The sequence below is a fragment of the Elaeis guineensis genome, chromosome 8 (genome assembly GCF_000442705.2).
Source record: "Elaeis guineensis isolate ETL-2024a chromosome 8, EG11, whole genome shotgun sequence".
Lineage (NCBI taxonomy): Eukaryota > Viridiplantae > Streptophyta > Magnoliopsida > Arecales > Arecaceae > Elaeis > Elaeis guineensis.
The window spans coordinates 13,165,638-13,193,407 of NC_026000.2; the positions used below are offsets into that span (position 1 = coordinate 13,165,638).

The 27,770-nt window shown below is 40.4% G+C and overlaps 2 protein-coding genes across 3 annotated transcripts; one reads left to right on the forward strand and one right to left on the reverse strand.

Annotated features, from left to right (window-relative positions):
* The first annotated feature begins 2,576 nt into the window (after positions 1-2,576).
* On the forward strand, positions 2,577-5,553 carry LOC105050162 (probable LRR receptor-like serine/threonine-protein kinase At4g37250). Its single transcript, XM_010930072.3, has 2 exons — positions 2,577-4,633; positions 4,714-5,553. Exons 1-2 carry the CDS (start codon positions 2,812-2,814, stop codon positions 5,400-5,402), a joined length of 2,511 nt encoding a protein of 836 aa, XP_010928374.2. The 5' UTR covers positions 2,577-2,811; the 3' UTR covers positions 5,403-5,553.
* A 10,014-nt stretch (positions 5,554-15,567) lies between these two features.
* Positions 15,568-27,698, reverse strand: LOC105050163 (glycerophosphodiester phosphodiesterase GDPDL6-like). 2 transcript variants are annotated; one of them, XM_010930073.4, is made up of 11 exons: positions 26,137-27,698; positions 25,866-25,967; positions 25,627-25,763; positions 24,612-24,908; positions 23,732-23,841; positions 22,015-22,516; positions 21,530-21,571; positions 21,148-21,429; positions 20,020-20,159; positions 17,185-17,668; positions 15,568-15,995 (listed from the first exon to the last, which is right to left on the reverse strand). In XM_010930073.4, the coding sequence occupies exons 3-11, from the start codon at positions 25,751-25,753 to the stop codon at positions 15,691-15,693; spliced, it is 2,289 nt and encodes a 762-aa protein (XP_010928375.2). In that variant the 5' UTR covers positions 25,754-25,763; positions 25,866-25,967; positions 26,137-27,698; the 3' UTR covers positions 15,568-15,690. The 2 variants fall into 2 exon arrangements, with proteins under 2 accessions (XP_010928375.2, XP_073098785.1); XM_073242684.1 differs by lacking the exons at positions 25,627-25,763; positions 25,866-25,967 and having other exon boundaries at positions 27,319-27,698.
* Between the last annotated feature and the right edge of the window lie 72 nt (positions 27,699-27,770).

Below are 27,770 nucleotides of genomic sequence, written 5' to 3' on the forward strand. Positions count from 1 at the left end.
TCGACTGAGAATATGTCGGTCGGACAGACCTTTTCCACTCTCCCGACCGACCGAACTAGGAAGTCTGATGGCCGACTCTCGCAACATGTCCGACTGACCGTCGGAGGAGCCCGAATCTCCACCCGACGCCACATAGCTGGCCACCGACCTAGGGTCGGTCGATTCCTCCGATCGCCGTACAGTGGCCAGAGACTGTCAGCCCTGACAGCAGCATGCGGCACTGCCACCTAAGGGCGTTATCCCACCTAGGGCATTGTCAACCTCAGTGATTTGACAGTCCCACGGCGATGTGACGTTTTCACGACGACTCTGACAGTCTACAGTGAGTTGACAATTCCTCAATTGTCCGCGCCATTAATGACGGCGCCGTACCACGCTCCACTATATATATCGGGGAAGGCAACAGTGCAAGGGGCCCTTCGAAACAACAGGCTTGCTTTCTCCCTCTCTCTCTCTCTCGATTGAGCTCTCTGTCTTCATTTCACTGTTGCCCAGTCACCTCTCTGACTTGACCGTCGGAGGGTCCCCGCCGGAGCCACCTCCGATCAGCGTGGACTTTTTTTTTTGCAGACGCTCGTTTTCGGCGATCAGACGATGAGGGGATTGGCCGCAATATTAACTATGAAGAATTTACGGCAAGATGAAGAATTAGTGCTGCTGAGACAGGTTTGCTGCCCAAGAGCCGAATAAGTTTTCCATCAGATTTGTTCCTACTACAAGGGATATGAAACATACATGATCGAGGAATATTTTCTTGATTGGAGAAGAAAGAGAACTTTGCTCAACGTCCAGCTAAATGTTCTTCATATTAGAAAATAAACAAACCAAAATTTTTCTCGGTTTTCTGGTTGCACACATTTGTGTAAGTTGAAGGTTGCACACATTTGTAAGTTGAATGACTGAAGGGTAGAACAGACTGTTTCATACAAGATAGGAATATTCATCTTTTGTGTGTATATATGGCACCGAAGTAGTCTTAAACTTTTAATAAAATGAAAAACTTTTAGTAGTCCAAATTCAGGACCTTCGAGAAAGAATTGATTCCGTCCTTTGGCACACGAATGGAGACCTATCCCATGCAAATAAAAGCTATGTAAAATAGAAGGGACAGTTGTCTTATTACCATCCAAGTGCAATGATCTTATTTTGGCCCCAGGACACTACATCAAGGTGCTTTTTGATCTGGAGATCAGATCATCAAATCGATACATTGGGAAATTAGACCCATCTAATTTAAATTGTAATATAGAATGTAGCATTCCCCCTGCACAACGTGTGCTCAGTTGTCTTGCATTATATGCGAACGTTATGCTGCAGTTAGCTAGTAATGTCCATATGCATATATTATATTGGTTGATCATTTCTAACCTTCTAAAAGAACAGGTCTTTTAATGGTGCAGTTAGCAAGTAGGAAAATGCCGTAAATTATATTGCCTCCTCATTTCTAACCTTCTAATAAAAAAAAAAAAAAAAACATTCTTGTTCTTTTGGTGTGGTTGTGGGTGTGATGAGGGAAGTAAGTCTCCTCTTCCTCTTTGAAAAATATATTGCCTAATTATATCTTGTTAAGCATGCATGGGTCTCACATTGAGAAGGGCAGAAGTCTACATGAGTACTTGCAGATTAGTTTTTGCAAAGCTAAGGTAGTGAGAGGCCTCTATGGAATTTTTCACAGGTTCTAGACTCTAGAAACTATGAGAAGGATGGTACTCCTTATTTCTTAAGGAGATTTAAGAATTCGCTATTATAATTGCAGAGTTAGTACGCTCAATCAAGGATCGTGCCCACGTACGTCATATGTTTTTGATATAGGATATGGAGATATCTCCTTCTGGTTTGATCAGTACTTCCTTGCCGAACCACGGTAACACTAAATGCGGATTCATATTGAAGCTATCAAAGCCGGGAACTCCCACTCTCAGATTCCTTGGCTGCTGTGGAGCACCGGCTCCCGTGTCAACCTTCTTTCAAGCAATCAGCAGTTATTTTTTTTAAAGAACTCTAGGCAACAACAATTGCATCACATGACTACTAAAATCCAAAACCTAGTACGGCATCCATAGGATTCCCAGACTGTTACCACGTCCAAGATCCATGACACTTTCACCCCACACATTATAATATATAATATAAATCCCCGTGGTCCCAGCAACCCATCTCCTCTTCCCTTACCAAACCACAAAAAGACAGAGATCTCCACTAAAACACTTAAGTCTGGGGACCATAAAAGAAATCTTTTACCAGTTTTACTCACGTCAGCAGAGTACCCCATATGGAGAATAACACACTGGCATTTCATTCCCTCCCAGCCATTAGCGCCATTTCCTCTTTCCCACAACAAGATTCCCTCCTCTCCTCTTCTGGGCCTCTCCCTCGCCCGGGGAAGAGCCGGGGGACGGAAAGAAAAAAAGTATAAACCTGGGTGGGTATCTAATCATACCTCGGTTTGTTACAGTATTCCTGGTTAAATATTTATGGTGGGCTCAGCCCTTTTGGTGAGGTGTGCTCTTATGTTATGCCTCTAAACAGCCTGAATAACCCTTTCTTTTCTTTGGCCTCTCTTCCATCTGCATCCTCACATGCACTGGTCCCTCTCCTAAAATGCCAGTTTAAATTTTTCTCCATCCTCTCTCGTCCCCTAGCGTGGGTTTTTTTGTGCCACATCCCTCGTCAATTTGGTGAACTCTCCTCCACCGAACAAAGGATTCCCCCTACTCTTCCTCCTCTTTTCTCCTGTTTCCTGTTCCTCTCCTTTCCCTCGACTTCTTATTCTCCCCTCCATTGAGACATGCTTTGCTCCAAGGCTCCAACATGAGCTCCCTAAACAGTTGTCTCCGTTCCAGATGGAGGCGTACTGTCTCTCGTATCACTCTCTTGCTTTGTTGTCTTCCACTCCTACCTTGTCAAATAGTTGGTCTTAACTCGGATGGAGTGTTGCTGCTGTCCTTCAAGTACTCCACCCTCAGCGACCCCCTCTCGGTGCTCGGTGACTGGAACTATGCCGACTCCACTCCCTGCTCCTGGAATGGGGTCATGTGCATGGGCTTCCCATCCACTAATTCCACTACTTTCACATGGAACAGTAGTAGTAGTAGTAGTAGTACCGACATTAGCATACCGGCTACTTCCACTTCTAGAGTCATTGGGTTGGTCCTCCCTGATGCCCAGTTACTGGGCTCCATCCCTTCGGACCTTGGCCTCATCGAGCACCTCCGCCACCTCGACCTCTCCGGAAACTTCCTCAACGGCACCCTCCCCGCCACCCTCTTCAACGCCTCCGACCTCCGCATCCTCTCGCTTTCCAACAACGAGATCTCCGGCGAGCTGCCCGAGATCGTCGGCGAGATGAAAAGCCTCCAGTCCCTAAATCTTTCTGGCAACGCCTTGGTCGGCAGAGTTCCAACCAATCTGACGCTGCTTCCCAACCTCACCACGGTCTCTCTTGCTAATAATTACCTCTCCGGCGAACTCCCCGGCGGAGGTTTCCAGCAGCTTGAGATCCTCGATCTGAGCTCCAATCTTCTAAATGGATCCCTGCCGCTGGATCTCGGTGTAAAAAGCCTCCGGTATTTGAATTTGTCCTCCAACCGGCTCGCCGGCGGGATCCCGCCGGAACTTGCAGCGAGAATTCCGGCCAATGCCTTGATAGATCTCTCCTTTAATAATCTCACCGGAGAGATTCCACAGTCTGGAGCTTTCCTCGCGCAGAAGCCGATGGCTTTCGCCGGCAACTCGGATCTCTGTGGAAAGCCTCTGAAGAACATGTGCACGATCCCTTCCAGCCTCTCCAATTCTCCCCCTAATGACTCCACTGCAACTCCGCCGCGGCCGAAGTCTCCTCCAGCCCTCGCGGCGATACCCGAGATCCCGGATAGGAATTCGTCGCCAGCGTCTGCCGCGGGCGGCGGAGGGCAGAGAGGTCTTAAGCCAGCAGCGGTCGTGGCGATCGCCGTCGGAGATATCACGGGGATTGTCCTTCTAGTTATAGTGTTTTTGTATGTGTTTCAAGTAAAGAACAAGAATAGAGAGCTCCAGCAGCAGCATCACCACCAGAAGAACAAAGGAGATAGAGGGATCGGCCTGGAGAGGATGGAGAGAGGAGGGAGGAATGAAAGGCCGCCATCAGCATCCCCTGAATCCAGAGGACTCGGTGCCTTGTCTTGGTGTTTAAGAAAGAAGGGCGGGGACAGCGATGACACCGAAGAGGCCTCGGAAACCTCGGCCTCCTCTGAAACAGGAGGAGGAGAGGAGGAGCAGCACAAGAGAGGAAAGCAGGATGGCAAAACCCAAGCACAGCAGAACCAGCAGCGTGATGATACTCTCGTCACGGTTGATGGACCCGAGCTGGATCTGGAGACTCTGCTGAAAGCCTCCGCTTACATACTGGGAGCCACTGGATCCAGTATCGTCTACAAGGCGGTGCTCGCCGACGGGACCGCCTTGGCCGTCCGCCGGATGGGGGAGAGCAGCAGCATTGACAAGTTCAAGGATTTCGATGCCCAGGTCCGTAGCATCGCCAAATTCCGTCACCCCAATCTCCTCCGCATCCGGGGATTCTACTGGGGCGCTGAGGAGAAGCTCCTCATCCATGACTACGCCCCCAACGGCAGCCTCGCCAACATCTCTTTTAGCAGTAAGAGCTCTGTCTATCTCAACGTCTCTCTCTCTCTTCCGCGTAATTGGATTTAGTGAACATAGACTTATTGTTTGCAGAGAAGCTGGGCTCGTCGCCTCTTCGTCTGAACTGGAATGCTCGGCTGAGGATAGCGAGAGGCGTGGCGAGGGGACTCGCATACCTCCATGAGAAGAAGTGTGTTCATGGCAATGTCAAACCAAGCAACATTCTTTTGGGCGCGGATATGGAGCCGGTGATCGGAGATTTCGGGCTGGAGCGGCTCATGCCGGGCGACGGCAGCTACGGACCAGGAGCATCAGCCAGGCAATTTGGAAGCAAGCGGTCGGTGCTGTCCACAAGCAGCCTACCAGACTTGTCGGCCGCCGCCGGAGCCAGCCCCTGTGGCTGCTCCTCCACTTCAGCATTTGCTCCTCCTCCATATCAGTCGCCGGAGTCGCTGAAGAACCTGAAGCCCAATGTCAAGTGGGATGTCTACTCTTTTGGGATGGTATTGCTGGAGTTGATTGCTGGGAGGGTGTTTCCAGAGGTGGAGCTCTGCCAATGGAATGCTGGATTTGTGGTGGAGGAGAGGAACAAAATTCGAAGGATGGCGGACCCGGCGCTGAGAGGCGAGGTGGGGGGAAAAGAAGAAGCTCTGCTGACCTGCTTCAAGTTGGGCTTTGCATGTTGTTCCAGTGCTCCTCAGAGGCGGCCTTCGATGAAGGATGCAGTCCTGATGTTGGAAAAGGTAGCGGCCACCTCTTCCTCTTCTTGGTCTTCGCAGTAGCAGTTAATAATGTCATCCAAATTACGATGGATATTGGTATTCTACTGTGGAACCAACTAATTGAGTGTTGCCGTTAACAAGTCATTGTAACACTAACTGATTTGGTTTATGTTTCTTTCGTGATGTGATTTCAAGTGAATTTTCTTTTTTCGTTCCTGCTCTTGTGGAGTTGTTTGCGATCACCAGCCTTCAGAATTTGCTACCGATTATGGATGTTTTGACAAGCTAGTGATCTCTGGGTTCAGTCTTTGTAATATAATGAGTTCGGGTGTTCCCTTTTTTTTTTTTTTTTCCCGTTCGGAAAATAAGCACTAAGGTAGCGAGAGAGAGAGAGAGATTCTACCAAAAAAAAAAAAAAGAAGCTAGCGAGAGAGAGAGAGAGAGAGAGAGAGAGAGATCTATCTCGCTTTTAGCAATCATAAAAGGCAATCACTGCTAATTTGGAGAAAATAAAAAGAAAAATGAATCCACTCCCTTATTGGCTTCATTTTGTTCAAAAAAAAAAGAAAATATTTATGCATCTTTTACCTGTATATGACCAAGGCGTAATGGCATACAACCAGAGGTGCAGTTCCCATTATCACTTTTTCCTACCCATTTATGTAAGGATTCAGAGATGCCCACCTATTTGACAGGAAGAAATTAAAATTAAAATCAGAATCAAAATAAATTAGAATAAGAATTTGAACGACGCTATCTTCTGAAATAATTGGTTAGCTTATCGGAATTGGATATTAGAGAAATTTAAGGACCGGATTTGGAGGGATCGAGGAATTCCTGTTTCTCCTTCGAATCTGAATAAAAATAAAATTTCTTTCAATCCAACGATCGAGGAATCATCTATTTTCATTCCTTTAGGTTGCTCCCATACTCTTATGACAAGCTTCCGTCATGGAATCACTTTGGGCAACGTAGCTGGTTGAAGATTTTTTTGAGCACGAGAACGTCTTTTGGTCGGGACACAGGCCAATTCCGCTGGCCGGCCCACTGGGACATGTGCTAATGTAATCAAGCCAAGCAATTGAGTCAGATGTCCATCATATCTTCACGAGTGGACTAGAGCGGTGCTATGTGAGGTGAATCCAACAGTTCCAACAACGTTGAGCCAACTCTTGTAGGGCAACCCAACAAGATATGCATGTGTGTGTTGCGACACGTGCTACTGTGCATGAAACCAACTGTGTCAAATATCCATCATTTGTTCAAGAGTGGAGTGGTCTAGGGCGGTACTATTCGCATGTGAGGTGAATCCAACAGTTCCAACAACGTTGAGCCAACTCTAGTAGGGCAACCCAACAGGAGATGTGTGTGTGTTGTTGCGACACGTGCTAATGTGCATGAAACCAATTGTGTCAAACATCCATCATTTATTCAAGAGTGGACTAAAGCCGTACTGCGGTACTATTCACATGTGAGGTGAATGCAGCAGTTCCAAGAACTTTGAGCCAGCTCTTGTAGGCCAACAGGATTGGGACGGGGGCGGTTGGGTGGATGTGCGTGTGCGCGCAGAGTTGTCGAAGCAATCATTATTAACGAATTTTTTATCACAATGTAATTATTTTTTAAAAAATTTATTAAAATAATATTTTTTTTCGAATTATTTACCAAGTTACTATCTGAAAAAATATATATATATAATAAAATAATTTTCTATGCCAACTCATCACAATTCATGCAACGTAGAAGGGTGAGTCAATAATAAAAGAACCGCTGTATGGAAGGACGACTCATAGAGCCGTCTTATGGAAGAACGGCTCGTAGAGCTGTCTTATTATACGATGACTCATAGTGCGAGAATAGTATCTCTCTGCGATTTAGTTAAAAAAAAAAATACAAAGCCGACATATGAGCACTACCTCTCAGTGCGAGAACAGTACTTCTTAGTCTCTGACGGCTCTCCCTCCTCTTCTCGGCCTGCCCACCTCTTCCTCCCCGACGTCTCTCCATCCTCCTCTCAACCCACCCCCTCCTCCCCGGCGTATCGCCGCCGCTCCCTCCTCCCCACGCTACCCGACGAGAACCCCCCCTCTCCCTCTCGGTCCCGACGGCCCTCTCCCTCCTCCTCCCCAGCATACCGCCGTCACTCCCTCCTCCTCCCCGTGCTCTCCAATGAGAACCCCCCTCCCTCTTCCTCTCGATCTCGGTGGCCTTCCCTTCTCTTCTCAGCCTGCGCCCTCCTCCTCTCGGACGTACCACCACCGTTCCCTCCTCCTCCCCGCACTCCCCAGCGAGAACCCCCCTCCCTCTCCCTCTCCCTCTCAATCTCAACGGCCCTCCCTCCTCCTCTCGGCCCGCCCCCTCTTCCTCCCGGTATACCACTGCCGCTCCCTCCTTCCCGTGCTCCCCAGCAAGAACCCCCTCTCTCCCTCTCGATCTTGACGGCCCTTTCTCCTCCTCTCAACCAGCCCCCTCTTCCTCCCCGACGTACCGCCGCCGCTCCCTCCTCCTCCCCGCGCTCCTCGGTAAGAACCCCCACTCCCTCTCCCTCTCGCTCTCGATCCCGACGGCCCTCCCTCCTTCTCTCGGCCCACCCCCTAATGTACCACCGTCCCAACCTCCTCTCAGCGATCATTGATGCACCGCCCCACCCTCCATCCCAAGACATCAGGAAGGTAATTTTTATTTCTTTTATAATTTTATTTTTTTATATAAATTATAAATTTATTTATTCAACAATATAGTACAAGAGGAAGATAATTTAACTTAATTTAAATAATATTAATTTATAAATAAATTATCAAAATAATTTTCTACTTAGTCTCTGTTTTTTAAAAATTTTACGTTACATGGAACCATAGACCCATCTTTTGATTAATGTATATATTCTAAAATATCCGTACATTTATATTTTTTTATACGGATGGAAGAATTATGTACATTGATCAATTGATTGTCCAGTTTGGACAGTTTGCAAATTGTAATTAATTCTATAGATAATTATGATAATCAATCGATGCGCAATAAGGATCGAAAGAAATTTTGGATAGCATTTTTTTTTAGTTCTCCTCATATATTTTCAGCAGTGTGGGAAGAACTAAGGAAAAATACTGTCGAAATTTTTTTGATCTCTATTGCGTATCGTTTGATTAATATAATTATCTATAGAATTAATGCAGTTCTTAAATGGGATAGGACCTAACTTTACCTATTAGATGGTGATAGGATGCATTTATTATGTAAGTCATTTTAAATATTAAGTACTTTCTCTTAATGAACATCTGTTTATATGTTCATGTAGTTATTTCTCACAATAATTTTCAACCAAATGGATCCAAATCTTGTTACTGTTATCTTCCATTGGGATAGAAGGATCAGTCAGAATACTAATGGTGCATATTATGATGGTGGAAGGATCCAGATGACTATGGTGGATCATAATGCAACATACCTAGAACTTGTGCGAGTCTACTATACTATCTTCAGATGGAACCCCAATCGCTATGAAATTTTTCTACTATGTAGATTTTTTATGCATACTGTTAGACAGTATTTGGCTGTATCTATTGAAGATGATCAGAATACGAACACCATCTTGGGCATCTCATCAAAGGAGATTTTTTGAGTGGTTAAAATTTTTATTGAGCCAACAGCAGTAGGAGTTTCGGATGGTGGCAAATAGCATGTTAGTGTATCTCAGACTGTATCTGCCCCACTTGCACAGTCTGGGATGGATGGTTCTCTATCTGATGCAGCTCCAATGGCCGATGAAGCTGGATATGAGTATGGAGGCACCCCTGTATGTACCATTGGTGGACCAGCAATATCTATTACTGATTGTCCTCAGTACATGGTAGGTACAGAGTCTGCATATCAATATCCATATAACACTATATTTGATGATATGGGAGCTGATCCTAGTTATGTGGTAGCTACCATGGAGCACAAATTTTACGATCCTGTATCACTTAATCAGCCACATACAACACGTGCCGGACTTGAAGGATTGGAAACTATAATGGCTGATATAACTTTATTTGAAAATGAAGCCGTTGTTAGTTATGATCCTAATCCTACTGATGACGAAGATGAGGATGATGATACAGAGTCTGATGGCAGTGATAGTGTAGAATCTAGTGCAGAAGAGGATGTCCCACTACATGAGGCACCACTTATTCCTGAATTCAGACTAGTTAATGCATCCGACGATGATGAGGTCGCATCTCATGGAGCATTGTCAGAACATCTATTCTTTGGTGGGAATGAAGAGTTAAGAAAGAGAATGATATTTGGGTCGAAAGAATAAGTCCAACATGTAGTGAAACAATATGCCATTTGCACCCACCATCCTTGCAAAGTCATCGAGTCAAATAGAGTTAAATGGAGCATCGTAAACAGTCTGATACTTGTAATTGGCATCTCCATGCATTTCTTCAGATCGAGATGCAGTGATGGAAGATTACAGTATATAAAGGGCCACACACATGCTTGATTACATATGTAATGCGAGATCATCCACAGCTTGATGCATGGATGATTGCCAATATCATTATAAGATCAGTTAAAACAGAGATATCTATATTCATATCAGCCTGTCAGGCTTATGTACATGATGCATGGTAGTGTGAGGTATCTTACAGAAAAATATGGATAGCTAAACAACTTATTATAGGCGAGCTATTTGAAAATTGGATAGAGTCCTATAATACATTAGATCCTTGGCTAGCTGCAGTTCATCATGCCAATGAGGGGACCGTGGTAGATTTTGTAAAATTTTCTGCAACTGAGACAAACAAAGAGGTGTTTCACCGAGTTTTTTGGGCATTTGGTCCATGCATTTAGGACTTCTAATTTTGTTGCACAGTGATTAGTATCGATGCAATGCATCTGTATGGTCGATATAATGGTACTCTCATGATAGCTGTGGAAAGGGATGAAAATGGGAGTATCTATCCTCTAGTATTTGCCATTTGTGAAGGCGAGAATCGCAGTAGTTGGTCATGATTTTTATAGCATTTGCACTATTATATGACACGTGATCGTATGGAGATTGGCATAATTTCAGATCGGTATAAAAGAATATTAGCTGCTATTTTAGATGAATTTGTTGGATAGACAACACCATATGGGTATCATAGATTATGTCTTGGACATATTGAGGTTAACCTAAACGGTCGATTTCATGATGCAGTATTTTTAACTTATTTCTATCAAACTGCAAAATAAAATTAGCCTTGGAAGTTTGATCGAAGCATGCAACACATTGAGAGAACATGGTCCAATTGCTTCCAATATCCAAACACATATCCACTTGATGATCTGAGTAAATTGGTGCTGATGCATGACACAGGTGGATATAGATATGGAATAATGAATACCAATCTATTTGAAAATTTCAATAAGGTATTGAAGGGAGCTCACTCATTGTCCATTACCGCTCTTGTTCGTCTTTTCCTCGAATGTTTGTCAAAGTGATTCAGCATCAGATGTGTAATTGCAGCACGAAAAAAAGAGGCTAGCAGGATATTCATAGACAAGATTAGATGAAAGTTAAATAGACGGCAGTTAAAATCTAGAAAGCATTGTATGGTTAAGTACAATAACCAACTGGATTTGTATGAGATTCGATTGAGACGAAGGCATTATAGCCCCGATGAATCTGATTATACACAGACAGTCGACTTAGGGACATACACATGTATATATAGGAAGTGGCAGTTACTATATTATCCATGATCCCACTTATTTACTGTTTGTGCTAGCAAAAACTTAAAGTGAAAGTAGTTCGTTGATGACTATTATACTATTATACATTATGAGCAGTCATATGCATCTACCTTCCATCTTTCAGAAAGTCCGCATTATTGGCCTGAGTGGACTGTACCAAGACTCATACCGCACCCATCCACAAGAAGATAAGGAAAGGGGCATCCACAGTCAAGGAGGATTCGAAATGATATGGACGCAATGGAGCATCAAAATGTTATATAGTGTGGATTGTGCAAGGAGACAGGGCATAATCGACGTAGATGTCCCTAACAGCACTGATTTATCTCTATTTTTTATATGGACTATCTTTATATAATGCTTGTATTTTTTTTAAACTATTTTGATTATGTAATCATGTTATGTAAATGCTTGAAAAAATATATGAAATGATTATGCTGTTAATATTAGCTATTTATCATTTTTGATATTTCTTACCATCTTTGATATTTCTTACTATCTTTGTCGTACATTTGTCTTTATATTTTGCATCTCAGACATGGCTAGTTCAAACTCCGACGTGCATTCAGAGCTGATTGATCCTATCATGCTCTATCTCCAGACTCGACACTGTAGTAACAATATATATTCTGGAGAGAATATGAGGCCCTTACATTGCAGACACAGAGGCTCCATCACGATGTGCACCTGGCGGCTATATCAGAGAATTGTAGAGTATCTTCATGTGGCTGATTTTTATGAAATTTTTAGAGTTTGCGACATACAACTTGATTGGACCCTAATTACAGTCATGGTAGAGTGATGGCGTCAGGAGACTCACACTTTTCACCTCCGCATCAGAGAGGCGACGATCACATTGTAGAACCCTGTTCTCCTTAGATTATGAGTGCATGGGCCTGCCATCACCGATACTACGCAGATCATTTGGTCAAACCTTTGCGAGGAGTTGTTTGGGATTAGACCGCCAAAGGCGATATTGTTGGGGTCTTCATTGAGATTTCATTGGCTTTGCGATACATTCTACCACTTATCGGATGATGCAGATGATGAGACTGTGCAGAGACATGCATGAATATTTATTCTTTATCTTATCAGTGGCCATCTGTTCATCGATAAATCCAATTTTTATGTGCAGTTATTGTACTTACCCCTGCTACATGATCTCGATGCATGTGGGCAGTGGAGTTGGGACAGCGCTATCTTAGTCTTTTTATATCGTGAGCTCTGCAGGACCACTAGACCAGATACACGTGAGATAGCAGGACCATTGGTGTTGCTTCAGCTTTGGATCTGGGAGTATTTACATATCGGACGGTCAGATCGGGTGCTTCCCAAGGTCGGAGCCCATCAGCCGACAGTGAAAGGTGATGTAGCAGGATATGTCCCGTTAGATGTGGATGATGTTGGTTTTGAAGGTCCATTTGGTGATGTACAGCATGACCAGACTGATCCACTAGGATGCAGATATGTAACCAGTAGCACTGATTTTATATGATAAATGACTGCATATTTTTACACAAAATATAGTGACTTTGTTTTGGATAGGTGGAGGACTTGACTGACTGGTGCTAGTAATTTGATGCCGCACACAGTCATATACTATAAGGATTAGCTAGATCAGCAGTGCGACGATCAGATGCTGTGGGTGCCTTATGCACCAGAGAGATTGACCGTATTGTCTGAGGTATACCGAGTAGCATGTATGGAGGATACGTGCACCTCTCATTTGCTTTGACATCGTGGAGATCTATTGTTTGGAGCACATGATGTGATAGTTTGGCATGCATTAGAACGTCCTTCCACCATGCAACACTCGTGATGCTCTCCACCATTTGGATCGATGAGGGTGGCATCACCACGATTGGGTTCGAGAGCATCGAGAACATATTGATGCATGGGAGCAGCGGGAGGATTTGATTGTGGCTGCTCCACCCATGCTTCCCATGATGGATTATTATGATCCATATTTGCAGTGGTACAGGAGTATCACTAGGCGATTCATCTCGTCATCGATGAGTGAGCGGTTCGAGATGAGGTTCCATCCTTCGAGCAGCGTGATGGACATTGTCGTAAGTATATTTTATTTTTGTCTCATTTTGTTATATTGTTATTGATATACTTATGAATAATATTTATTTTTCTTTTCATACTGATAGTTTCAGATGATCATATCGCTATACTATACGGCAAGGAGCAGTTTTCATTCGATCATTGTTGGGTGCAAGGATCGAGCACTTGCCAATATTATGGATGGCTTTATCGATACTATGCGAGTTGTCTCAGAGGATAGATGACTTCAGATTGTGCCATCGGTGGATGATTCGAGTCCCTTTTCATATGTCCAGCACACCTCATACCTCAACTTTTCGGACTTCGATCTCCCCATAGATGATGCATCTTTATCACAGAGGTAAGCAAGTCGAGAAACACATCGTACCAACCCAATGAGCAGCCCCCACATCCCTCTCTACTGATCGATACTGTGCTTGAGCCATCATACCAGCAGCTAGAGATGACACGCGTTTACAAGAGATGGAGTGTAGGAGGTCCCAATATCTTGATATATACGTCTCTCGATAGTTGTGATACTTGTACATTTTTTTTGCTAAAAAAAATTATAATCAACTATTGGATTATATTATTTTGAAATTAATGTTACAAACTTTTTTCATCTATAAGCACATGTTACAATTTATGCTAGTTGTACAAAAAATTAATTGTTGATCTTGATACAGGTTATATAGTTAAAGTTTGGGATTATCCAATATTTTTAATATATTATAATAATATAATAATATATAACAATATAATAATATAATATATTATACTATATTATTATGTATAATTATATTATATTAATATAAAATATTGATATAATATAATATTATAATATCATATATATTATATTATAATAATGTATAACAATAAAATAATATCATATATTAATACTTTATAATATAATATTATAAATAATAATATAACAATATAATATAATATGTTATAATAAATAAAATAATATATAATTAAATATATTATATTATAAATTGATATAATACTATAGTAATATAATAATAGAGTATAATATATTATATATTAATATTTATAATATATTATAATATATAATAACATAATATTATATTATACAATATTATAATAATGTATAATAATAAAATAATATAATATACTAATAGTTTATAATATAATATTATAAATAATAATATAACAATATAATATATGATAATATATTATAATGATATAATATAGAATAATAAAATAAAATAGTTATATAATATATTATAATCATATAATATATTTTTATATATTATATATATATTAATATAATGTAATATAATATATTATTATATTACATTATCATATATTATAATATAAGATAATATATAAAATCGCCATACCGTAGGGCGTTTAATAAAGTCGTCCTATCAAAGAACGATTTATTCTGTGGTCCACCTGTCCTCCAGCTCACGGTCAGACTGATGAGTTGGCATTGAAAGTCACCCTATCATATGGCGACTTTCTTCCAGACAGTAATTTTATAAATAATTTGAAAGAAATATTATTTTGATAATTTTTAAAAAAATAATTATATTTTGATAAAAAATTTATTATTAACTCTCTTTATACCAAAAAATCATTATTAACTCTCTGCGGGTCGGTTTTTTTTTTTTTTTTGAGTGTAAAAGGAGGCTGAGAAAACAGCCACCACAATTTTATCGATGGAAGAGGTTTATACAAGGGATGCAGGGGTCATAGAAGGTGTTAGGAGAACCGCTACCATTACAAAGTGTGAAGAAAAGAACAGAGAACAGAGTAAGTAATATATATCATTCCCGGCACCTCTTTTCCTCAGATTTGTACTCAGCTACCTCGCCACCAAAAAGCTGCCACTGAAACTTGATAGCCAGGCCCATTTCCAAACCCTTCTATTGCTATTTTCAAAGAAAATATGGAGATGGAGATGAAGTTGCGGAGAGTTGTGATGTCTATTAGTGAACCTTAAGAATTCCAAGAGATCCCCAAAAACATCTAGCATCGGGATGCAGAATCAAGTAGCTGAATCCGGGAATAGTTTCTTCTAATTTTTCAGTGTCATTGCAGAGCACAGACCATTCTTGAAAGGATATGATTGCTTCAGTTGCAATTGAGGAAATGGATTTGTGTTTGCTGAGGAACAGTCTAGCATTCCTTTCTTTCCAACATGACCATGCCACACTTACCAAACTCTCTACGGGGTCTTACTAAAAAAAAAAAAACTCTCTACGGGGTTTAATGGTCTCTTCCACTTTTAGCAATTTTTGGCCTTCCTACAGAGCTATTTGAGATCTCTCTCAAACCAACAAGAACCTGCCATCAAAATTAAAATATCCAAACAACTGAAGCTGTAACAGCTTGCCCCAAAGATGCATATTACTGCAGCCCCGAAAGATTCATGTCACGGCAGCCATATCCAAAACTTATGACAATTGAATCATACTTCATGATCTGATCCAATAAAAATCTGTCAATTTAATATAGAACCAACTGGTTCGAGCAAACATTGTGTAATGATTACAAATAAAAATTAATAAGCAACAATATAAAAAAACCAGTATGAAGGCCTGCCACATCACTGATAGCTCAAATAAATGAAACTGAGCACCATCATCAAGAGCAATAGAGCAGCATTTGCAGCATTGGCTGGTTGACCGCTTGGATGAGTTGGAGAACTTTCTGGTGCTGCACCCGGTGCCGTCTCAGAGACTTTGACAACCGGAGGCAGTGGTGGGTCCACAATATCAGCAGCATCAAGAGCAGGTGCTGGGGCCTGGGTTGGAGGAAGTAGTTCCGGCTGAGCTTCCTTGAGCAGGGAACCAGGCTCCACAGGTAAGATTGAGAATGGCAAATTGGCTTCCACATCAGAGCACGGGCTCCCTGCAAAATATTCAGTTTAGTTTGTCATTGGGTGTAATTTGAAGTACCATAACTTTCCAACTAATCAGGTAAGCCTGAGATCTAGCCATCTTTTTCGGTATAAGCAAATTACAGAATAAAGGCAGATTAGGAGTGGCAAGGAAAAAGAAAATTTACAACCTAGCCTACATCTCTTCATTGTGATGACACCACTATCATCATCGACTAACAATAGTCATATAGGAAGAGTTTTGTCGATTAATGGACAAATTGGGGCATTAGGACTGGCAACAAAACAAGATGACAATTGCGACCAACTAGAGCTGCAAGAAGTGGGACCAGGAACATGAACAGGAGAAGCTTTGGGTATGAGAGTGTGGAAACAGCAATTGAAATAATAGAAAGGTAAACAATTATAACAAACACTTACAAGAGATATGGTTGGTCTTGATAAAGCAATCCGATGGATGTTAATTACTGTAGTTGCATAGTACAAGAGAAGATTGGAAAGAGATTGCAATGCAATTATATTGAGTACTATGTTACTTGAGAAAGTACTCAAAATATGCTACTTGAGAAAGTACACTGGACGATAAGTGAATGCTTCGTTTTCAAAAGTACCGTTACTCAGAAGTGAACTGGGTGATGCCACGGTCCTCTCCTTGGAGGAGATTCAAGCATAAAATTGGTTGATTAAAAAAAAAAAAAACTGATGGTAAAAAGACTGGAAGCTTCTGTCAGCAAGAACATGAATAGGGTTCTGGAGCCAGAGCAGCATTTAAAGCAGAAATTATGCAGCTTGGCTACTGATTGTCTTTCATGTGTAACAGCAAGAGAATGCATACAATCACAAATCACATTACAAACGCTGTGCTCCAAGCTAAACAATGATAAAGTAGAAAATCACATGCTTTATTAATCATAATGGATCATAACCTCATGGGAGACCAAATTGTATCGAATTCAGAAATAGGTTTCTTAGCATTGAAATAATGATCAATAAATCTCAAACAGTCAAAAATAATAAACATGATAACACAGGGTAATGATTTCTTGAGTACCTGCAATCAACTAAAATATCTACAGGCAAAATTAAAAAATTCTTGAAATTCAGCAGAACAAAAATATTTAAGAATATGTTTATCTTTATATGCTCATGCTCTTATATAATTATGAAAACAAATAAGCCCTTGTTGTTCAGGATACTTACTGAAGTATGCACGCGCAGTTGCAGGAAATTCCGTTACTATCCCATCAACTGCAAGCCCTGCAGCATAAGTAGCAATTTCTACCATTGGATCAGAGAAGCAATCAAATGGTATACTCACGAACTCATTCCTCAGTCCTGAGACATAGACAGAGAGGTTTGCTGCGTGCATCTTATCCGTAACTGGAGTAAAACTAGTAAGGAATGAGTTGGAGCTAGCAATAAGGGAAGTTTTTGCGATGTTAACTGCATCTGCAAACTGCTTAATCTCATCCACTGCTGGTTTTGGAGAATCACTTATGGTCTCCTCCACTTTGAAAACTCGCTTGTAGCTGGAATTATTCTTGAACATGGAGAGGACTGAAGTGTCATCAGACTGGATGAGAACCTTCTGAGTGATTTGTTTGTCATAGCTGGCATTTATCAGGGCACTTGAGACTGCAGTAACTATGTCAAGTCCCTTCTTGGAAGCAAGGTATGGAGCATGCTGCAAACATATGATGATTGGCTTGTAAGATGATTTAGAGCAGTAATTTTAGACACTACATGGTAGACATATCAGTTGTTTCAAGATGATTAGTTGTTTCACTTGATTTCTTGTTTTCCTAGGTATATAAATTTCATTACTACTCGGCCCGATGATGTGATGGTTACACATCAGGAACCTCAAAGTTCCAGGAATTTGAAATTTAGACATGCCTTCTTCCATCAGTTGTTTACTAGAGTTCCTTTGCATATAGAGAATAAAGTAATTTTGATATTTCAAAATTCTTGTTGAACTGTAGATAATATTCAATTGGAAATATTCTGTTTTTAAGACATTATTTGAGCAGAGGCTATAAGCAAGTTTATCTCATAGATATGACCAAAAAAAAAAAAAAAGAAATCTTATTAAGAACTTCCATCACAATATGATCCCATCGAACAGCAGCTTTGACAAACCCCACGTACCTCATCTGTTCGATAGCTTGAACTGGTTTTAAAAGATGAACTTGATTCATTCCATCTTATCTTCAGTTCTTATACATCAAAGTGCACAAGATTTTTTGTACTGAATTAGACAAATAAATACGACAGCCCATTACTTCAAGTTTAAACTGTACAACAGTACAAGGCTTACATAAAGGAACACACGCGGCTTTGGAACTTCACATGTAGACCGCAATAATTCCTCTGAGTTGTACAGGAGCTGCTTATAAATAGAATGAGTTTTAAAGTTCAGCTGAAAAGGGCTGCCCAGACCATTGGTTTTGCAATCTAAAGAGCTGTCTTCTGTTCCTAACCTCACATTCTAATGTTAATATTTTTTTGCAGTAAAGACTTCATCAGAATAATGATTGAGATTTGATCTACACAAACAGAAAACTCTGAGCATAACCTCAATTTTTAAACGTTGATTTTAAGATCATAACAAGTGCGAGTATCTAGCTGACTTGATAGTCATGTAGTTTCATTTCAAAAAGGGCCAGTTCAATTCTCCATTAAGGGCCCTACAGGAATCAAGCATTAGCATGCATTGTTGCACTTTATTGCTAAAGAAGAGCAGGCAAAGAAGGCACTCGTTTTCTGCATAATTTACAGCTATTTCAGATTTTCTGGCAGTGCCAAATGAATTAAGAAGGATTTAGGTGGAGCTGACAAGTCACTATAACCATTATCAAGTAGACAAAGGACACCTTCTAAAGCCTCTAATCACCAAAACAAGTCTTAGGTGTATGGCCATGCACAGATGTCCTGTTTGCGGTCACCTTTCTTCCTCATTGATGCCATGAAATTCGCACACATATTTCAATGCACCAATCATTTTGAGCATCGATCTCCAATTGCTACCAAATAGTGGAGTCGCCAAACACAAAATCTTGCCTGACCCTGAACCCAAAGGCATCCCATGACCACTATGGGAAAAATAGCAATACAAGTGCAAAGGCCAGGATGAATAGGGTAAGTTTATGAAGTAAGAAGTATGCTTGAGATAAATGCTCATGTAGGCGAAAAACGACTAACCCCACTTGACAATTGATGCAATGCTTACAAGATAGGTGGGCATGGGACCAAGGGTCATCATCTCGATACTAAATCCCGTAACAGTATCATCCTATTATAGTGTCAGTATGCCCCATATAGGGGGCCAGTTCGGTGTTGGTACAGTACAATACAATCGGTATACACTGGCACCGACCAGCACAGCAAACCTTGGGTAGGACACTTGTGGCATGGAACATCCAAGATGGTTTTCACTCGAGTACTAGTGCAAGCCTCCTAGGAAGGAATATGTCTCAAAGAACATAGCAACCTCAAATTTATTGAAACAGAACTCTACTTGCTTTCAAAGCATAGAGCTCCAATCAAAAATTGATTTTGCTTAAACAACCTAACAGTTCTCATCTGTTGATTGAGAACAGACTTGCAGGCATTTTCTTTCAAAACAATTTTGCATAGGAACACAATCTATTCTAACTAGAACATGCCAGTACACTTACACATGCATGTACTTGGAGCTCTTCTACTAAAACAGAATATGATTTCAGAGAACATCACAATCTTAAACCTAGTCAAACTCAAATCCTACCTGCATTAAAGCCTACAATCAATATTTATTTCAGAAATGCAGATCCGCTTATATCCTCAAAAATGTCATTTCACTTGAACAACTTAGCAGTTCCGGCTTCCTGATTGAGAATAGACTCAATTCTAATAAAAAGCTCTGTTCTGACAAAACAAATTTATCTTTAAATAATTTTGCAGAGGAAAAAATTACTCTATATACTAACAGCCCATCTAGTAGAAAATGTTCAAAAGAAATTACTAACATGTGGAATAAAGAGAATGTGGACTTACCTCAATGTTGATTAAGATCCCAGAGACAGTGCTGTTCTTTGCAAAGTCCAAGAATGTGGCCAGTGTCATCAATTTTCCCATATTCTTTGCGGCTGGATTCCTCACCAAGTTAGCACTAGAAAGGGGATTTGCTAGCACAGCTGCCCGAAAAAAAAGGGGCCCCAAGATCAGTGAGGTAGAATAATACCGGAATATCACTACAAATTTCACAAGATGATTCTTACACAAGCAAATTGAGAAACTGTTCTCTTGAGTATCATGATCCCAGAATATGGATCATGATTGAACCATATCCTCTCAAATTGCAAAAACACATGCACAAAACACAAGTTTACAAATAAATAGAAGATGAATCCTATCAGAAGCAGGTATTAATAAACATTTTATGTTAACTTAGCAAAAACCATTTTTCATTAACAATTCCTAAATAGATAGGAATAGTTTCAGTTTTTCTGTTTAGCTCATAATGGGTGGGCCAGAGATGAATCCGGTACTCTATGTTGAATCTTGTATTTTGATATCTTTGTCTCAAACTTTTCACAAAAAATAGGAAAACTATCTTTTGGCAGTGGATATAAGCACCATGACAAAGCTCAGTGCACATGTTTATCATAATTACAAACTGATTAATTCTTGAAACGCTTAGGAATTTTTAAATTGCTATGCAAAAGCAAACTTTTCATAATTAAGATAGTTTGTCAGTTGATAGAAAGGATAAACATAATCATATGTCTCATTCCATCAATGATGGTGCTCTTTCAACAAAATATATATTATTAAAACACGGACTAATTCCTCCTTGAGGACCAAATTCAGCATCATAATTTATTGAGTTAGCCAATGGATTTCTCAGAAATATACGAATGCGGAGAATGAAAAATTGAGGTACCGATAGTGGATGCTATTAAAACTACATGTGGTCAAATGTAGAAGTAAATGATATTTTGAAGTCTAGAATCATAAAAATCCTAATATGCCAGGTTCATTTTCTTACATTCTGGGTATTGCCTATTAAGAATATTTTACCTTGATGAATGAATTAACAGCTGTCTCACAGCAAATAAGGTTATTTGTAATCACAAAGTACACATCTCACATAACATGAAGGCAAAAGGATGAAATCCTTACGCTTCAAACTTTCGATCTCGCTCCATGTGAGATCAAATGAAAAGATTCCATTGTTCTTCTGTATCTCAGGCACCAAAGCTGATCGGGACATGAAAGAATCCATTGCTGTTGTGTCACCCATAAGATCTGCTGAATCCAAGCAGAAGGCTACCCCATCTTTTGACATCTGAACAGAACAATCAATTATGTCGGCTCCATCTTTTACTGCTTGCTGATAAGCAAGATCAGTGCATCCAGCAAAGACCCCACTTGCACCATTGCGTGTTATAATTAGTGGTCTCTCTGCATCCATAGCAAGTTTATGTGTCTTAGAATATGTAACCCACAAAAAAGAAATTGAGAAACACCACGATAATAGCCTGAGAAGGGATGTTAAACTCACTTTTCTGAGCAGCAGCATTATCCTTGTTATGTGCCAAGCAAGCTGCATCAAACAAAATAACCATGAAAAGATTGGACAAGGGGTTCGATGCTAAATCCTCATTTGATGCAACAACCGATCAATGCCTTTGCCACCATGTCTAGTGGCTTAGAAAAACAAAATAAAATAAATCCGGAACATTATAAGAAGTAGAAATTTAAGTATCAACAAAAATTGATGAAGTTGAACAAGAGAATATAGATCTAGAACATTATGATTAACCTCATCACAAAAGTATAAAATAGAGTCTCTGAAAACATTTTCAGGCAACATGACTAGTTTCCTAAATATTTATCTGAAGTTGATGATGTACGATACTTAAAAGCAGTTTGTGTATGCATGCACATTTTAGAAGCAGTATTTCTCCATTGTACAGAGATTATTATATATATTTTTATCCAGGATAAGTATTGAAAGCTATTGAAAGAGCAGGAAAAAACACTTGCCTATAGCCGCTGATGCTGTGGAAGGGAAGTCGGTGAACACACCATCAACAGAGAAGTTTGGATTATCAATAAACTGCAAGTACTCGGCTGTAGGATCAAAGCTGTAGTTGTAGCTTGCAGGCTGGTCATTTGCAAAATTAAATGCATACACTTCTAGGCCCAGATTGTGAGCATCTGTCACAAGAGTAGTAGAAGGCTCCAGATATTTATCTTTATTAGCAGGCCATACGTAGCTTTTGGGAACCAGAATTCCAGAAGCGAATGATTTGATTGTTGCAAGATTTTTTAAGATTAAGCTGTATGTTTGATTAGTGGAGGGTTCTACTGCATCTGCAGCTAGAAACCGGAAGATGAGTTTCGTCTTGGCTTTTCCTAACTTCCCATTGAGACTCTTTAAGAAACCAATTTCTGGAGAAGAGATGTAATCAAAGACCACATTTTCTGATGCTGTTAATATGAATTTTGCTGGGTCCAATTTGTGTTCCTTATAGAACATGTCATACTGCAACAAAGGAATAAACATCAGTTCAGTATTGACATTCATGGCATATCAACTCCCTAGGTAAATATGAAAGAATCAGCTTGATAAAAATAGGATAGGGCGTTATAAAGAATACCCTTTTTATAGATATCCATGGCATATCAGCTCTCTAGGTAAATATGAAAGAATCAGCTTGATAAAAATAGGATAGGGCGTTATAAAGAATCTTCTTTTATAGATAGACAGATGTGGGTGAGAGAGAGAGAGAGAGGAGGGGTAACTCCTGACCAGGGCTGGAACTGGGCCGGGCTAGGTCGGGCCATACCCCTACCTGAGTCCGGTCCGAAAATTTTTTTCAGGCCTAGGCCCAATGATTTTAGAAAAAACCACACTCAGGCCTGGCCCTAACCCAGGCTCGAGCTCGGCCCGAACCCATTTGGACGGGCCTGAACTATGAGGTGGCTGCAAAGTAAGAAGGTTGCAAACTAGAAGTAAATTTTTTTAAAAAAAATAAAAGAAAAACTTAAAAATAGTACTTAAATCAGAGACCAACAAAGTAAACAAGGAAAAGAGGAAAAGAAGAAGGCTCAAATCTGCCATTGGAAAATAAGGCATCGCAAATTCCTCTTTAATCATGAGGTGGCTGCAAGCGATTGCCTACGATGTAACAGACCATCGAAGCTTACCCTGCAACTATAACAACAAGAACAGAAATGCATCACCTCCATCTCTCTCTAGACTCTTTAGGTACATCTCGTACAGACAGTCATCATAGCCTTTTTATGAATAGAGTACTGCTAGTTTTAGATTGGATGTGGGCCAGCAGTATCGGGCCCACTCTCGGGCCGGGCCTGGGCTGGACCAAAGATATATCAAGTCTGGCCCGAAAATTCAAATGGACCTTGTAATTAGGCCCAAGCCCGGTCTGAACTATTTCAAGCCTAGCTCGAAGCCCAACCCGAATTCGCACTAGCCCAAAGCTCATTGGACCGGCCTAGGCCCAGTTCCAACCCTACTCCTGACCCAAGTAGCCAGAAGTTTTCTGGAATGAGTAACCAGGCATCTCTGCTTGTTTCTTAATTTGCACACACAAGCCTCAAAGAAGGCTAACATTCTACTACAAGAGTACAAACAAGGCTGATATTTAATCCCCAAACATATGTGAGGCATTAACTGGAAGAAAAAAGTTTCATTTTACAGTAAAAAAATGATAACCAATGCCACGAAAAAGCATACCTGCACATTCAACCAAAACTGAGATGGGTGAAACCTTGAGATTTCTTGAACCATGGATAGTGGTAGGTTGCCATCAAATATGCTTGGCCGAGAGAAGATATTTTGAATCGCTTTGAGATAATGAAAGTAGCATAATGATGAGATAATAGTCAGTCTACAGTTTGAATTTCATCGAAAAATCAAGCAGAAAATTTGGTTACCATATGAATTATAAAGAAGAAGACTGATTTCCAAGATCCAACTACAAATTCATAGAATTTTTTGATGAACTGCAAATTTATAGAATTGAGATCTAAATATTAACCTTCTAGACAAATTATATATCAAACTGATGAACAACAACATTACCCTCCACCCAAGATGACTATTCTGATAAATTCCATATTTTTTAGTTGACAAAAAGATATTTAACAAAAGTGATGCATTGGCTGCCTTTTCATAGTGTTTTCCCCAGAAAGTACAAAGAAAATGTTATGCATATCCTTGAATCTGTTTCCTAGCAATTTTCACATGCATATGTTGTACATGTGCTGCATAAATTGGAAAAAATTTCTCCACTTCAGCTTATGACATCCAGACTGTAAGACCACCTATAGAACCTACTTTCCATGAATAACAGAAATCAGATGATGAACGGTTGTTTCAGAAAGACCCTTTTGCTTTATTTCAATAGTTATATTTTACTCAAGCTCATGAATTCAGAACACTTTGTTTTTTTTTTCCCCCCTTTAGCAAACAAGCATGATGTGCTGATTAATTGCTAAAATTATTAGGCATCTTAAGGGAGAAGCCTGCAGTCTGTATTCTATAATTAATCAACAAGCTAACAGAACCGCTGGCAAATTTCCTATTGGAAGTACAAGAACCATGATGTACTTACTTGTGACATTGCCGAGTAACTCATCTGAAGTAAAATCCACTGAAAACCATCCATGAACAGACTGTCCATTCACAGAGTAAGTTGTACCTCTCTTTGGAAATGCAGTCGATATAGTTGTAGAATTATCGAGTTTCAAATCTGAACGGCAAATACCGGCCCCGTCTTTGGTCAATTGCAGATCACATAACAGAACAGTTTCTTTCAAGCTTGTTGCCAATGCAAACTGGTATGCAAATTGACTGGACTCAGGAAAGATCCCTGAATAGCCACCACGTGCTATGACTAATGGAGCATTACCTGCATAAGGATGCAAAAAAATTTATTAATATATTTATTAATTTATTAAGATAATATATGCCAAATATGGAATTCCTGATCCATGAGCTAATATATTAATATTATGCTTTTCATAATTCCATCCTACATCTAATTAAAATAGATGGATTTCTAAATTCTAGTTTTAACGTTTATTCCTGGTCAATAGGACTAACATGATCAAAGGTTACGGATTATGCTGGCTGTTAACCGCATAAAAACATGCCATTGTGATCTTCTCAGAAATCACCAATATTAATCATGACATAAAATAACAAAGATAATACAACAGAAGCGTCCATGAGGTAGCAAATTTTTTACTATTAGATCACTATCTGAAGGTAATCCTCTTCATCTGAAACAACCAATCCAAAATAACTCACATGATACACATCGGATGGCTTAGGCCCCATGTACTCAGACAAAAAATTCTCCACAATTCACCTTTCATTTGGTCCCCCTTACAAACGTTATCTTTTTATTTGTCTTGTGCAGATCTACCACTCTATTCATCATAAATTAAGAAGAACCACCTCAGGGACATCTGGATGGAAATTACCAACCTATCATAATAATGGGATCCCATTGGCAGAAACCATGGACAAGATGCATTCTCGTCATAAAATTACCATAAAAAATTCAAAATGGTGTTTAAAAAAAGAATATAATCCAATAAATCAAATAAAAGCCACCACGATACCGCTCAGAGTCTTCCACTTTGCAGCCCGGGGTTTCGCAGCTGCTGGCTTTCCCGCCGGCTGATTCCCAGCGGCGGCGGCAGCTCCATGCAGCAGCAAGAAAACTAGAAGCAGATGCCGCATCAACATCCCCCAATTCCTTTGAGGAATCCCACGTATTAATAATCGAAATATCGACGTAAATTTCTAAATTTAAAAACTAAAAGGCAACCACGACGACCTTGTCGCATGAACAACTAACCTCAGGATTCGAATACTTTGTGTGGGACCCACCCTAGAGGAAGGTTTCCTGGCTCCACTCCTGTCCACTGTGGGGGGAGGGGAGGAAACCTACCTACAGCAGCTAGAGAGATGGGAAAGTGGGGGACGGTGAGGACGTCAAGGAGAGGGAGTAAGAGGAAAGGGGAGCTTTACTTAGACCGGAAAAATAACGAAAAAATACGGGAAAAAAAAAAGGGGAAACCAAAAATTTGTGGAGAATATGCTATCAGCTTATTATTTGGAAACCGTACCACTATATTTAAGCATTCATTTGTTTTTTCTTCTTATGAGTAACGGTGGAGCTGAAATTTCTCCTGGTCTTTCCCCCCATTTAACCGTACATTTTGTAACGTCCTCGACAAAGTCTTCCGGTCTCTCCTTTGTGACGGCGATTCGGAGGATACATCTCGGCCGTCATCGGCATGATCGCGGCAGTCACCGCGATGGACAGACACTTGGCGAGGAGCTCGGAGGTCTCGCTGGCGAGAGAGAGGAAATAAAGGGAGTCGGGAAGGAGGCTGGAACGGGAAAACAGGCAATTCCGTTTTTAGCTTGGCATGGAGATGGTTTTAGGAAATCTTGGAATGGATTTTAGAAGAAGAAGAGGGAAGGACGTTTAAAGGGAACAATAAATTTGAGGTTTCTAGAAATTAATGTCCATATACCCACGCGCTAACTCCAGCGGGTTCCCTTTTCTTCCTTGTTCCATCAAAGCTCTAATCAGAGTCGAAGGAGCATGTCGGTCGTGGGGCAGAGGTCGGAGACGTTTCTCACTAATAGCATTCCCGGCAGCAAAAGTAGGTGAGAAAAAGGCAGGCAGAGAAAGTGAGGAAATCGGTGGGATGGCATGGTGTTGTCTCACGCCGGGAGCGGTGACGGAGCGGGTCGGACTACGGAAGAGAGAAGAACGAGAACGGAAGCGATCGCAAGGAACGTTTATGTAAATTTTGCGTGTCTTGCAAACAATATGGAAAACGAAAACGAAAGAGAGAGAATAAGAGGAAAAAGCGAAGGGCAAGGAGCACGGAGAAGCGCAAACCACTCCGGCACCCAGATAGAGCCAAACATACTTAATTTTTAGGAAAAAAAATAGCGAATAAAAATATTTGATTTTAATAATAAATGTATCAAATTGTCGTACAAATGCTTGAATTCGTTGCGTACAAATAATTTGCCAACAATTGCACATTTTTGTTTAATTTATAGTGTATCCTTTGTTCGGGGTCAAATAGCAAATTTCAAAAATAAAATATTTATGAGAAAAAATAAAAATGGTTTAAATGTGCCAAAGCATAGATAAACCGAGCCATCTCTACATCTTTGCATCGACATTTATATGTGGTGGTGTTGCTCAAAATACATCAGCTTTTCAGAATTTCTGAATAACCTGGATAGAAACAATATATTAGCCTTTTTGTGCATCGATTACTCACCAAGATGCCCCAAAAATAGGCCTTTAAAAGACCCCGGCAAAAATGCAACCCCCGATCTTTTAAATATTCCAGGCCCCAGATCCATATAATATGGTAAAGATCTCTATTTCCGGTATGGCGATATCACACCTAAATAAAAACGTTAAACAGACTCGAATTTTTCTTGAGAAAAGATGAACAGAAGATAGTTATTCAACTTTTCTAGAACAAGCACTTATTCAAGATCGAGCTACGCATTATACCACTCCAATCCAAATACATAATTTGCGGCTTTTAAATCCCATGTCACACGGCAAGGATTCCATTATGGACATCCGGGAAATTATATAAAACCCTTCCCCATCTAAGTAAAATCGCTTGGCTGTAGCTGTGGCCAGCTAGTCTTGCTTTGCAGCTATGGTGGGATCATCTGATCCTTTGGCTGGGATCTCATGAACCACCTCAACCGGCCT